This window comes from Littorina saxatilis, linkage group LG2, assembly GCF_037325665.1.
Source record: "Littorina saxatilis isolate snail1 linkage group LG2, US_GU_Lsax_2.0, whole genome shotgun sequence".
In the NCBI taxonomy this organism is placed as follows: Eukaryota; Metazoa; Mollusca; class Gastropoda; order Littorinimorpha; family Littorinidae; genus Littorina; species Littorina saxatilis.
Window position 1 is genome coordinate 75,446,370 of NC_090246.1, and position 15,000 is coordinate 75,461,369.

A 15,000-nucleotide genomic window follows, 5' to 3' on the forward strand; every position below is an offset into this window, starting at 1 on the left:
TTTTATCTTATTCTTCGTCATTTTCTGATTCCAAAAACATAATACATATGTTATATTTGGATTACAAACAAGCTCTGAAAATTAAAAATATGAAAATTATGATTAAAATTAATTTTTCGAAATCGATTTAATAACAATTTCACCTTATTCCTTGTCGGTCCCTGATTCCAAAAACATATAGATATGATATGTTTGGATTAAAAACAAACTCAGTAAGCTAAAAAGAATAGACATACAGAAAAGCGTGTTATCCTGCTCAGCGCGACCGTTACCGCACTATTCTGCATGGCTTGTCGATTTCACTGCCTTTGCTTCGAGCGGTGGGCTGACGAAACTACGAGTATGTGGTCTTGGTGAAAAAAGCAGTGCGTTCAGTTTCATTCTGTGAGTTCGACAGCTTGACTAAATGTTGTTATTTCGCCTTACGCGATATGTTTTCTATTAATATTAACAGTTGTGCCTTTTCTGGGAAACACAATCATGACGATTCCGAAAACAAAACAAATCTCAAGGTGCCTGTCGTGTAGTTGTCAACGTTCACAAAAAGTGTCACGATACTTCATTCATGTTGATGCATTTATGATGATGCTGAAGACGACGACAATGGCGATGTTGATGATGGCGACGACGACGACGACGATGATGATGACGACGATGATGATAATGATGATGACGATGATGATGATGATGATGATGACGACGACGACGACGACGACGACGATGATGATGATGATGATGATAATGATGATGATGATGATGATGATGAAATGATGATGATGATGATGATGATGATGATGATGATTAGTAGGAGGAGGAGGAATGAGGAGGAGGAGGTGAAGAAGGAGGACCCTGAGAGTTGAAGGAATTCGTGCAAGGTTACGACGCTTCTATTGTAACAACCATGTTGCCAGAAAGGATTTTTGTTGCTGACTTTATGTTGCTGCTGCTGCTGTTGCTGCTCGTGCTGCTGACGCCGACGACAAAGAAGAATACGAATAAGGTTGTAGTGGTTCTTTTGATGTTGCAGCAATTTGCTGGCCAGCCTGTGAGAACGATGGGTGGTGCCTGGCCCCGAACGTGTGCTACTGCCGATACGGATTTTACGGACCCCGTTGCAAGAAGCGCAAACCTGGAAGACGGGAGTTCCTTTGAGGGGATCCTGCCCGTTGTCTGTGTTATTGCTTACAGGTTGATACACTGTGTGTACTTGTGTGGTGTTTGCAGTAAGGTATTTGTCATGCAATGCACTTGCCAGACGCCTTTTGTGTGCTTTGATGGGTTGTGTGCTTTCTCCGCTTTGAAAAATATATATTGTACTTGAGTTTTGTTGTTGCTGTTGTTGTTTAACAAATTGTTTGCAGGTTGATTCACGGTCCCGCTTTTGCTTGCAGTATAGTCTGTTGCATGCACTGCACACACCAGAAGCCTTGCTTCGACGCTTTAGATGCATTTGGAAGAAAGATGCTCAATTCATTTTAGTTTCCTTTGCAGTTTGCATGTTAATTCATCTTGGCATTCTATACTATTTGCAGGCTGCGTTGTTGCTTTTACATTATGCATTGCTTTGGCTTTAAGTTGCTTTCTTGCTTTGAAACACGCCGATGCTTGTAGTGCGTTGAAAGTGTGGTGAAAGACCTTCTCCCTATGTGTTAAGGACAAATTAGCTTCCGATTTTAATGTTAGAAGCTACAGCACTACAAAAAAACTTTCCAACGGGACCTTAGGGTGTGGTCTGAAAACAAGACTCTTCAGCAAAAGTAATGAAAAATGAGAAAAGATCGAGTCATTGAGTGGTATGTGCGGGTCAACGATGACAATAATCAAAATAATGCACTCGCGAATTGTATTCAATCATGGCATGTGTTCAAGTCAAGGGCCATTTAAAGCCGACTGGATTATATACGTAGATTGATCTCTGATGTTTTTTCACAGTTAATCTTTGATGGATCTGCGACACAGTTAGCATAGGAAGAATTGCATCTTCGGTTAAAAACAAAAGAAATAAAAAGAGGGAAGAAAATATAGTTTTGTTATCATGTCGGCTTTAGCACTTTTTTGTCGATACAATATAAGTACCCTTCCTTCCCCAGCTCAGCTGCCTAGTTGCGAGACTATCTCTCTCTTTATCTCTCTCTCTCTCTCTCTCTCTCTCTCTCTCTCTCTCTCTCTCTCTCTCTCTCTCTCTCTCTCTCTCTCTCTCTCTCTCTCTCTCTCTCTCTCTCTCTCTCTCTCTCTCTCTCTCTCTCTCTCTCTCTCTCTCTCTCTCTCTCTCTCTCTTTCTCTTTCTCAATGAAAAGGGTTGCTTAATTGTTAGCTTGCCTTTAGTCATTACAGCCAGGTTGAGGCGGATAGTGGTGGTTTAATTGTCTTTATTGTGCTAACAGCGGATAAGGAAACGAACAATTTGTCACTCCAACAAATCAAGTCATCCAATAATGTTTAGAACGAAAGCAATCTGCGACTTTAGTAGTAGTATAGTAGTACTCGAAGCGCATAAGGAAAACAAATTGTCTTGCACTGGGAGAGGCAAACATTAGGCAATATGTTTTCCTCCGCGTAAACAATATGTGTTTTGTTTTAAATTGACTGGCATAATCTCTCGTAATCTGAATACGTCAAGTCCTATGATAAACAAATACTACGTATATACACGCTAGTGTTTACCATGTGTGCTACTGTTTGCTAATAGAACTATGTACAATGTCTCGCTGTGTTCAGATTGGCTACAGAAAGTGTGTTGGTTTAAACAAAATTTTATTCAGAATTTCTTCGCATGAACAGTTCGAAACACACAGCTAGGACACGCACTCAAGCAAATGCTTATATCACGTGACCAGAAGTGTGTTCAAATGCGGAACGCTTCTATTTTAGAGTGTCGATAAGAAGAAACTAGAACATTGGTTGTTGAATGTTTTGGACGACTGGCTGCCCTCCATGTGTGTACATACAATTCTGTGCCATACGTGGAACACCCCTGCGTCGAAAGTTGGTGTTTCTGACATGCATCACCAAGACGCTGGGATCTTCTGACTCGTTATCGTACATTTGTTTTATCTTGCAGGGTCAAGGTCACGGACCAGACATACAGTCATACTGGCGTCCCTTTTACGTCTATCGTGTTTGACACGGTAACAGCCAATCAACGCTTCGAGTTTCCTTTTCTATGAATGTGGTGACCCTTGCCCGATATGCGCTCTTCCTCTGCCTCACGCTTTCGTCAGTGATATTTTCACTTGGTTTTCCCGAGACAACTTCCGACTTACCGATTTACACCTGTTCTTTGGATGTTATCACCGAGTTTTTTTGTCTTCTACCCTTTCTCTGACTTAGATGTAATTAAAACCGTTATAATTGTATCCTTGTACCCACAGCCTTACCTTACATATATACGATTGTACGACTTTCGTGGATTATGGGAAAGTCCACTGGAAAGGTTCTTTTTCTGTACCGTAATCCATAATTACCAGAATGTCAATCGTCATCAGTCTCTATTTACGCGTCGTCGGTGTTGTAACCGTTCATTGTGAATGTGATTATGTTCGTATTCTCTCTCTCTCTCTCTCTCTCTCTCTCTCTCTCTCTCTCTCTCTCTCTCTCTCTCTCTCTCGCTCGCTCTCACACACACACACACACACACACACACACACACACACACACACACACACACACACACACACACATTCGCTCTTAACCTGGTGAATATCAACGAATGCTGACAGTATAGCCTGAATCTCCTATGAATTGTAACTGTTGAACATTATGTGCAAGATATAGTTAAGTTTTTGAGATAAACACAAGCTGGACACCTGCACAAGTATGATTACAAATTGTCTCAGTAATTTTGGTGTCGAATAAATTGACAGACAAATAAACATTACACTGCTTTGATTCTTAGATTGTCTGTTGCGGTGTGTGTATGTGTGTGTGTGTGTGTGTGTGTGTGTGTGTGTGTGTGTGTGTGTGTGTGTGTGTGTTTTGAGTGAGTGTGTGTGTGTGTGTGTGTGAGTGTGTGTGTGTGTGTGTGTGTCGCACGTGCATGCTCGTGGCGAGGTTGAAGATAATCAATAATATGGAGTTGGATAGGAAAGATTATTATAGGAGAGGGGCCACCATAAAATTAGAAGTATGGTTGCTTTCAGCATTGATCCAAAAATGATCCAAGAGACGTTGCTTCGAACATGAAATGTATCAACAGTTGTTTAGGCAGAAACGGATGTTGTTTTTAAAGGATAATATCAAAAACAAAAGGCCCTCAAATCGCTTCCACAATTCCATAAGATTCTGCGATACAAATAATGCTACCACGCCAGAGGACTGCCTTCATTATGCATAAGTAAGTGTATTTGAAGCTTAATTACATTTCGTAAAATAGGCAAAGGAAGAACACTCTTGGTGAGGATTGGGTTAGCTACTTCATTTGATGCAAGATGGCGTATGTGTACGTGTGACTGTTACATTGACCGACGCGTCATAGAGGGCGCTAGCCGCTAGGCAGAGCCTCTGGACTATTTTTCTTTCCAGCACTGGATGGAAGCACCTCCTAGAAGCTAATTTGCTCATCTTTTTTTTATGAATTACCACATTTGTCGTGCGTGTTTGAGCAAATCGTGCCGTGTGCGTCTAACTAAAGGTACAGTGGACTGCCCAGATTCTATAAAGTAGTTACATTTTGTCAGACATTCCTCCAAAACTGTCAAATGATAAATACCCCTTTAACTGCTTCTAAAACCAGAACGCTGCCCAATTAATTCCTGGTATGAAACTCCAAAAAAATGCAGTTCAAACAAGTCTTTCTCAGATGTTGATTTACTTGTTGCAGGACAATGTTAATTTTCAATTATTGCTGTATTTGCTGTCAAAAATATAATTTTCTCATCACAAAGACAGTTTTTAAACTGAGTTTACACCGATACACTGTTTGGGTGTCAGAATTCATGCCATATTAAGACGCGGCATTTGCATCGTAAAAACAAAAAGAGAAAGAACGAGATTTGGACAAGGAGAGAGACAGAGAGAGACCGACACACACACACACGCACACACACACACGCACACACACACACACACACACACACACACACACACAGAGGGAGACAGAGAGACATAGACAGACAGTCAGACTTACTGACTTTTCTTTATTTCATGGGGCTTAAAAGAAGGTTCAAAGTACAATGAGAGAGAGAGAGAGAGAGAGTGAGAGAGAAAGAGAGAGAGAGAGAGAGAGAGAGAGAGAGAGAGAGAGAGAGAGAGGATAACATTCGATGCTAGAAGTCGTCAGAATGCATGCTCACAGGAGGACCATGACTCCATCAATATTTGTACGAGAAAATGTCCCAATCTGCCTGTCTCCCTTATGTGACGGGAGAAAGGTATCCTTAGCGGATTATGACTTTATTCAGTTATTCTGCAGAAAAGACAAATGCTGGAGAAAAACCGTTCTTTTCTGCAGCATTTCTGCATAATGTCATCTTTCGCCGAAGCAGCGTTTTTTTCTGCAGCAAAACATTTTACTGCAGTAAAATTGAAATCAAGAATGCTGCAGTAAAACGGTGCTGTTGTTTTACTGCAGAAAACCTGTTTACATTTTTTTCTGCAGCATTTTGTACTGGCTCTTGGCGGATTATGACATTATTCAGTTATTCTGGAGAAAAACCGAAATGCTGGAGAAAAAAGTGTCTTTTCTGCAGCATTTCTGCATAATGTCATCTTTCGCCAAAGCAACGTTTTTTACTGCAGTAAAACAGTTTTTCTGAAGCATAATGTTTACTTGGTTTTCTGCAGCATTATTGCGATTAACTTTTTCTTCAGAATAGTCTGTGACAGTTTTTCTGGAGAAAAACGAACGACCTTGTAAAGTAGCGTTTGTATTCGTCGCCCCTTGGGATAGTATAATAGTTTGTAACTATTGGTAATTCTGGATGAGTCCATCTCTCGACAGAGGGGGGCTCGCGTGCTCCAACATTATAATGAGCCAGTACAAAATGCTGCAGAAAAAGTGTAAACAGGTTTTCTGCAGTAAAACAACAGCACCGTTTTACTGCAGCATTCTTGATTTCAATTTTACTGCAGTAAAATGTTTTGCTCCAGAAAAACCCGTTGCTTCGGCGAAACGGGTGACATTATGCAGAAATGCTGCAGAAAAGACAGTTTTTCTCCAGCATTTCTGTTTTTCTGCAGAATAACTGAATAATGCCAAAATGCTGAAGAAAAAGTGTAAACAGTTTTTCTCCAGTAAAACAACATCACCGTTTTACTGCAGCATTCTTGATTTCAATTTTACTGCAGTAAAACTGTTTTACTGCAGAAAAAAACGTTGCTCTCGCGAAAGATGACATTATGCAGAAATGCTGCAGAAACAAACAGTTTTTCTCCAGCATTTCTGTTTTTCTGCAGAATAACTGAATAAAGTCATAATCCGCTAAGGATAGAAAGGTGAATGACCTACGAATGCCTATTCACAGCGAAGAGGGGGAGGCAAACTTGGCAAAGTACCGGCACAAGAGGCCATCAAGCACTGGCTAATATTGGCCGAAGAGAAGAATGATTCCCGATATTCCTCACTCCTATGAGAGTCAGAGGTCAATGCCCTCCCGATCCCCTCAAAATTCGGGAATGTCTGGGACGTACACAAGCGTTTTAGAAAAGGGTAAAAGTCACACCCGCATGATATGGCTATTTTAGGACATAAGATGTCTCAGTTGGCGAAATAACCGTAGTTTCTATTTGTGGACCGGTTTTGATAATACCAGTTTGTATCTCCGCCTTACTTGTATTATGTACATGCTGTTCATGCCTACTAAAAAGCATATTGTTATTCGTCATAGACTGTGGAAACCGCCAAGCTTTGAAGTTGGATCAGTTTGTTTCTATGTTAAGACTTCAACTGATATATATCCTACGTAATGTGAACGAGCTTTAAACATGATGAAATACCCTTTTTAAAGAGTCGACGCCGTATACAGAAGGTGCTCTTTAATAGAAAAGCACCTTAATAGTCATACTGACCAAACTTTACTCTGTAGCTCTAGCCACAGATAAAACGACGTGCTCAGGGCGCTGTACAAACATTGATAAATACAAGCCTACATGCAAAAAAGAAATGTTGTGAAACTCAAACTACCGAGGACAAAAACATTGTAAACGATTACATTTCAACAAGACCACACGAAAAAAAATAATTTACATAGCGAACAAAAATGAATTATATTATGTGAGTCAAAAATATAACACGGACACCTGTACAGGAACGTACGTAGGTAATAAGCTGGGGAGGTCGAACGGAAAGAGGTCAAGCAATACATATACAAATTGCCGTCGCTTTGTATCGAAGTGAAGGTCAATGACTCTCGGCTAAAAGAATTCCCACGTCACTTGCTAACATTTATTACGCCTTCAACAATCTCCAAGGCGGGCATTCGGGTGTATGTTTAGGCTCCTCATACAACAGGAGTTCTCACCTTGTGACGTCACTATTTCAAATAAATTTGTTGAGGGTTTCAAATATCTGTCCTACAAAAATTCCGAATAACACTGTTGTGTATGCTGTGTGTGTGTGTGTGTGTGTGTGTGTGTGTGTGTGTGTGTGTGGGTATGTGTGTGTGTGTGTGTGTGTGTGTGTGTGTGTGGGTGTGTGTCTGTCTGTGTCATGAAGTGGATTGTGTCTTTGTGTGTGTGTGTGTATGTGAGTGTGTGTGTGTGTGTGTGTGTGTGTGTGTGTGTGTGTGTGTGTGTGTGTGTGTGTGTGTGTTTGTTTTACTTCTGCAGGTTTTCACATATGCTGTGTGTGTATTTGTGTGCCTCTGAGTACCTGCAGTCGTCCGTGCATAATTATGTAAGCTTGTTTGCAAGCGTGCGTGCGAGCGTGCATCTTTGCGAATTCCAGGCAAGAAAACAAACAATCGAGGCAGTGTGTGAAGTAGAGAGAGAAAGAGAGAGAGAGAGAGAGAGAGAGAGAGAGAGAGAGAGAGAGAGAGAGAGACAGAGACAGACAGACAGACAGACAGACAGACAGACAGACAGACTGACACAAAGAGAGAGACAGACACAGAGAGAGACAGACACACAGAGAGTGAGAGAGAGAGGCCGAGACAGAGACAGGTAGACAGGAAGGCTGACATACCCAATAATTATATCAAAAGCTTGAATACGTATTTTCAGTTTCTGTAATTTTTATTTCAAAATTACATTCATAACGCCACTATGAAGTCTCATATCGGTGGATTAGTATGTACAAAGTGTTCAAAGGCAAACCAATATGTTAACACAACAACGGAAGTATATGGGAAGTCAGTTGTTTAGCACAAGCCAGTAAAGAAAAATGAATTAGGATTCTTTGCCTTTTTAAACCAAGATTGCACTTATTCAATAATACATCGTAGAAAACAAGAAAGCAGTTAAACTACATGAACAACGGGACACAACTCAATAGAACTATATCTGACAAGTATATAGGCTTTCCGTTATGCAACATGACTGTGCGGAACTTACATACATTCACAGAAGAATTATACAGAAACAAGTGGTGATGACTGAACGTTGATAGTTCCACATATGTGCGTGAATTCATGTGTGCAAAACAAACCAAGCTTTAAAAAACAAAAAAATGATTTTCCTATTTCATTCTCATCCCTTTGATACAATTTCAAGATGGAAACTGCTTGACGACAACATCTTATTCTTGTGGGTTTCGTTAAAACGAACTATAATTTAATTGTATTTTCGTGAGATATGTGCAAAGTTGATATTTGGATTCTTAGTGGTCCACAGGCACAACCAGGTGCTGTTGAGGGAAGAGGAATGCTGGATTGTAATTCACATCATGAAAAGCTTTTAGTTTGAGCTACGTTTGTCTCTTAATCAAAGCTATTGTACATGCTCACGCGTCGTATACACATGAATGGAACTATCATGTATTGTCACCAGGCTAAGTTTGTATATCTTACAGTGTTGTACTTTACAAAAACAACGGTCAAACGTCACAACATTCTGACTAGTGTAACGTCTCAAACCTCCAACGAAAGAACAGAAACTCAACAATATCACATCCGCGTAAACTTAAAAAGAATAACCTGACTCACATACAATTATCACATCTGCTGCATTATTTACATGTGCATTTGTCTGACAACAAACATCATACGCACACACCACTAAATGAGAGTACCAATTCAAGGAAAAGCCGTTACAGGGAAACAGACAAGACACCCTCATGTATCTAGACAAAAGAAATAGAAACACATAAAATCAGAAACATATCAAAACGAAATAACCAAACACATCTTCAAAACATTCAGTTATGTTGAATTAAAGATGGCAAGCAAATGATACAGTGTAGTTCACAGCCATTCACGTTTGACGAAACTATGACACCATTACCCTTTGGGGTAACCTATATATAAATGCCCTCAATATATTTGATTTTGTTTTTACTGGAAATGTAGTTCTATTGGAGTCACAACCACATCACAACATTACATTCATTGTTGTGGCACTAAGGCAAACTGGAATGTTTAAAGTTCAAAAAAACAATTATTACGATTCTGAGAAAACAGACTTCCTACAAATGCTACATGCATCACATAACGGGTTGGAAAAACGTCACAAGCATAAGACATCAAATTTGAAACATTTCAATGTCCTAGTTCTTGGCACGGGAGAGGTGTCCAGAAAGAGACCCCAAACTAAGCTAACCTATCTTGAATGATTTGCAAATAACACAAAAACAATGAATATCTTCAGAAGGCTCATAGCAACATAAAAACAACATCTCATCACTCGACGTTGAAATGAATTAAGAAATCCACAGTGGTCGATTGTATCAATTCATAATCTGACACCCATCAGGGGCGTTGCCCCTACACCAATCCGGCGATCCCCACTTTTTTTTTCTCCCTGATTTGTCACAATGTTCCAGTCCCTTCTCTGATTATGTGTGCAAAACATAAGGGATGATACGTTTTTCTCAAAGGAAATTAAAATACTTAAGTTTTATGTGCGTTAAGAATAAAGACTGGTAAAAGTAAACATGAAAAAGGAAGTATCAAACATAACTAGCCTTCTATAGTATACACAACAGAGAAGCATACGCTGAGAATACACCTGCATAAACACGCATGTCCGCGCAGATACACACACCCACACACTCTATCTCTCGATTTTGCAGATACATTTCTTCAGTCGCAGTTATCAATAGGGATTGAACTTAACACTTTCATGCAGCTAACTGTTTTCTGACGAAAAGCAAAATCTTAAATATCTGATGTTTTTAACAGATATTCCTTACATTGTGTTTTTGTGGGAATTGTTGATAAAAATGTAACACACTGAACGTCCACCACACTCACGCTGAGCTTTTAATTTGACTTAATTATTAACGTTTTGGAATGTTGAAGATATTAAAATGACATCGTGCCACAAGATTACTGCCACTCAAAAGATGATCACTACGAAGCCTAAACAACAGCGACATACATTGTAAGGTCAGGCAGAGCGATTCGGCAGTGCTTGACGCTTTTGTCGTGAATTGTGTTTTCTCTCCCAACAATTGTGTATACAAAATACAAAGATTTATTGGAGCGAGAGACTCACACGAATTACTTCATCAGTAGTCTTAACTTTGAAAAATCGCGTTCATGGGTGTTTTATTTGTTAACAAGTGCACACATCTATAAAGTGAGGAGTTACACTTTTAATGTGACCAAGAGTCTATTTCTGCGATGTGAAAATTTGACTTCTTTATTGAGTTATTGCGTTGTGAACGTTGATTTAACATTAGAGACGCAAGTTGGTCTGCTCAGACATTACTGTTGCCTTTCCGTTTGGCCTCCTGCGCCATTTTAAATTGTAAGAACAAGGCAACACTTATAGAAGTGTGTATCTTTTGTACCTCATACTTTGGTCAAGGCAGGAGACCGATAAAAGCGCTTCTTGCCAAGCAAGAGGAGGGGGGCGGCAAATTGGCGACGAACAGACAACTGAAGTTGCTGACAACAGACATAGCTGATTCTTATCCAATGCCAGGTAACTTGGCACGACAGTATTCGGTCAGCAAAAGCCAACTTGTCAGATAAGTACTTATTCGGCCAGAAACAAACGGCCCGGGCAGCTATAAGGCCAAGCCTGTCCTTGCCCTGGGGCACAATCTTCAATGCTGGCAATATCTCCAGCCCCATTGTATTGTGCTTGGACGGACAATCGCAAACGTTCAAACGGGTAAGTCCCACTTTGAACTGACAAGGGAAAACGTGTAGACATCAGTCGCCTCCTCCACAATTCCCCGCCGCAATAGCACCGGAAACAGGCAGCTGTTTAGCAGTCAGCCGCTGCTTGTAAAAGAGACAGTTGATCCTCAACGTGTTCTTCGTGGCGAACTTCATATGTTCTTCAGCATGATGTTGGGCAGAGCGTTACGGCGTCGCCGCCATTGGCCCAGGTTGTGCGTCTGCTGTCGGAGATTCTGCACCCAGGTGATGGTCTCTTTGGGGTCTTCAGCCTGCAACAGCAATAATCATGGTAAGGTTAGGTAAGATAACGTAAGGTTAGGTAAGGTACGGTCAGGTCAGGTCAGATCAGATCAGGTCAGGTCAGATCAGATCAGGTAAGGTCGTGTCAGGTAAGGCCAAGTCAGGTCAAGTAAGGTAAGGTAAGGTAAGGTAAGGTAAGGTAGGGTAGGGTAAGGTAAGGTTAGGTAAGGTAAAGTAGGGTACGGTAATGTCAGGTCAGGTAGTTTCATATAGTTCCCTGATATTTCACTTCATCGAAAGTGTTGATTTTTGTTGGATGTACGCAAAAGTTGATGCTTTGCCTAACACAGTCTTCTTTGTGTACAATCGATTCAATGAGAAACGTGCTACATATACATGGTAGGGTCTTCTGCTTCGAATTGGTCTCCTTTTTTTTTAAACAGTTTAAAAAAATAAAAAATTCAAAAGAATATTTACAGAAATAGCTAATCAAAGACCATCAGATCACGAATGACTTTAGAAGAAAAACTTGCCTTTTTACAAGTTCTTATGAAATCCATGCAATGAGTGGCTTTATTGAAATGTATGATTTAAACTGACACAAGTACTGACCTTAAAGATGTAGGCTTCCCGTCCCCACTCCTGAAGTTCAAAGACATCATCACAGTCAGGGTCCACTGTCACCACGCTTTTCTCCAACAGGAAAGGGTCCTGCAATAAACAAACAACATAAGTCAGTCTGTCACAAATCCCAGCTCTGTCGATCGCAATGTACTTCAAGCGGACTGAAGGGAACAATTAACTACAAAGTCAATATCAGGGACAAGTGTAACAAGCTTAATTTTCAGTTTTTCAAACAACATCATCGCTATCTACATCTCACCACAACATCATCTGTGTACTATGATAGAGCAAATAGCTGAATGACAATCTATGGCACCTGATCATGTCTGTTCAAACGCTTCTCATTATCTTCATTGCATGACTTTGTAAATATCTGCAGCGCTGCTTGTTTAACTGTTAAGTTGTATTCATGACGGTGCCATAGAGTTACCGAGTTCAGCAAATGAATGCTTTAAAAAAAAAGCAGCTATGAATAGATATCAGTCTCTGTAGAACGATGAGCAGTAAGAGGTTGGACTTACCCGCACAGCTTGGTATTTGCCGTTCTTCTCTCTCACCAGCACCACAGCGGCTTGCTGGCCCAGTACTGTGTTGTCGTTTCGTTTCTGTTAGACAAAACAAACATAAGGGTAAGTCAAGGGCTCATACTTTTTTCTTCTGTTTTCCTTTGTTTTGGTCCAAATCACAATTGTTTATTCTTAGACCTTTTTTCTCTTTCATATTTCTGTTTTCCTTTTCCCGGCAAACTTCTTCTTCCTTATTTGTATTTCCCTTGGAACATGATTTAACCTAGCACAATTTTGTCCTGTATGCCCTCTCCCCAAAAACAAAAAAAAAGCATAACAAAACAGTGACAGCCAAATAAAGGCAGTCAAACAAACGTTACAAAGGTCACAACCAAAACGCACCAAACAGCCAACCAGAACAACCATTCAACCCATCAAACAATGCAACAATTAAAAACAAAATGTCAGCTTACCTGTCCTTGCGTGAGTAGCACGGCGTGTATTGGTGTGAACTTGATGTTACGGCAACGCTTGGCTGCCCACGTGTGGTCCGGAGGCTGTGCGTACCACATGCGTGACGTGATGACGTCACTCACATCTTTCTTACTCCATTCCAACACCTCTAAGGCCACCTGTTGAAGAAGAAAATACATCTGGACATCAGTAACAAACCTCAGTCTTTTTTCTTTTTTCTTACAAGAGAGGATAGTCGTATAATTCAACACAGAACACAATATACACCAATAACGATGTCTGGACAAACACGCTGTGTCTAAGAACTGCATGCAGTCCACTGAGGTTGGGGTTTGGGGGAGAGGAGAAAGACACACACAGAATGGCAGACAAACAGACACAGATTGAGAGAGAAAGAGAGAGAGAGAGAGAGAGAGAGAGAGAGAGAGAGAGAGAGAGAGAGAGAGAGAGAGAGAGAGAGAGAGAGAGAGAGAGAGAGAGAGAGAAAGAGCTTGGCACAGACAGAGTGAGATGAGAAAATCGTTCTTATTCTTCTTCTCGGAGTTCAATAATGCAAAGCACTAACTGTCCCAATTTCTAACTTGTAGAGATACAAAAAGTAAAACTCACCCTGTTGACCTCGATTTTCTCCATGAGGCTGCATCGTCGTAGTTCGGATTGCTTCCGCTTGATGCGCACACTTCCGCTACCCTTGGCTTTCTGGAAAAAATAAGGTAGGACGCCATCTTTCATTACAATGTCAAGAGAGACTCTTTTTATTTATAAAAAAAATGTAATTCTGCTGCAGGGAAAGGATCAATGCACCGTAAGGAATAAAAACCAACCAGCCACAGTTTCCGACGTTGGTCATAATATACTAGATTTCGAAAGAGGCAAGTCGACGCACACCATTGCCTTTCCTGTGTTTGATTTAACCCAAAGTCTGACCTGACAAAGACGTTTGTGTGTGGCTGTGTTTATGTCAAAGGTTTACGGGAAGATCAATGCGTTCACTTGTCTTCAATTATAATAATAAGATAAGAAGAACATTTATATAGCGCTAAATCAAAAACTTTCGTTAAAAAGGCTTGCTCTAAGCGCTTGACATCTAAACTAAAACGTCATTCACACTCTTTGCAATGATGTACAAGAACTTCATGTCACACTCTTTCATTCAGTATAGCACCATTCACACAGTTGTTATTCTGTACAAGACAATAAGTTAGTCTAACATTTAGAATGTTCATAAGGTGAAAACAAGAGAAAACCAGACTGATTAAAACAACTGCTTAGTGCTAACATAGCATGAATCTTAATGATAACGGAATACATATTTAACTGTTAAGACCATAAAAAACCTATATGCTAAAATAACTTCGAACTTTTAAGAACTTCTTATAAGATACACAGCACATCTAGATAAACACCAGAATGATAAAACAAAAGGCAACTCGTTAAAACTATTATCACTTTCAGCGCTTCTAGCTGCCCATAATTGCAACATATTTTTCACTTGACTTTCAGCTGTAAGTGTGTCTCCTGCCACTACCCTATTTTGAATACCTTTTTGAATTTGTTCCTGTAAAAGCCGAGCATAACCATCGGAATTTCAAACACCTCACCGGCGTTTTTAAGGGCGATGAATAATGATGCAGACCTTTCGAAATAATTCTAATTTATCTCTTCCTGTGCCTGAATAAGTTTACCCTAACAAGACCTTTTTCTTCAAACAGACATCAATGATGTTTACTTCATCGAAAAGAAAGACCAGTAAAGGCAATTGTCTGTCGGCTCATATCCGGAAAACCTACTAACATTCCCGTTAGTTATCAGTGTTTTTCCTGACACTGAAACAAGCACTAGCTGATCCATATATTGCACACGTTTAGAAAGATCAAGATGGAAATAGTTCCGACGCTTCACTTTGTGGTATGGTGTTCTGAACTCTGGCATTC

General features: G+C 40.2%; 2 protein-coding genes across 2 annotated transcripts in view; one reads left to right on the plus strand and one right to left on the minus strand.

Annotated features, from left to right (window-relative positions):
- Nucleotides 1-3,877, plus strand: part of LOC138954280 (von Willebrand factor D and EGF domain-containing protein-like) — a gene marked incomplete at its 5' end in the record, with an annotated part of 67,862 nt that extends 63,985 nt beyond the window's left edge. Inside the window, 2 exons of the mRNA XM_070326163.1 lie at nt 1,028-1,188; nt 3,062-3,877. Of these exons, the coding sequence (XP_070182264.1) occupies nt 1,028-1,152 (125 nt within the window). The remainder of the gene's footprint in view (nt 1-1,027; nt 1,189-3,061) is intronic.
- A 6,144-nt stretch (nt 3,878-10,021) lies between these two features.
- The window catches only part of LOC138959729 (uncharacterized), a 53,818-nt gene continuing 48,839 nt past the window's right edge, over nt 10,022-15,000 (minus strand). Inside the window, exons 11-15 of the mRNA XM_070331333.1 lie at nt 13,676-13,765; nt 13,066-13,224; nt 12,608-12,691; nt 12,075-12,173; nt 10,022-11,491 (exon numbers count right to left, since the gene is read on the minus strand). Of these exons, the coding sequence (XP_070187434.1) occupies nt 11,372-11,491; nt 12,075-12,173; nt 12,608-12,691; nt 13,066-13,224; nt 13,676-13,765 (552 nt within the window). The 3' untranslated portion in view covers nt 10,022-11,371. The remainder of the gene's footprint in view (nt 11,492-12,074; nt 12,174-12,607; nt 12,692-13,065; nt 13,225-13,675; nt 13,766-15,000) is intronic.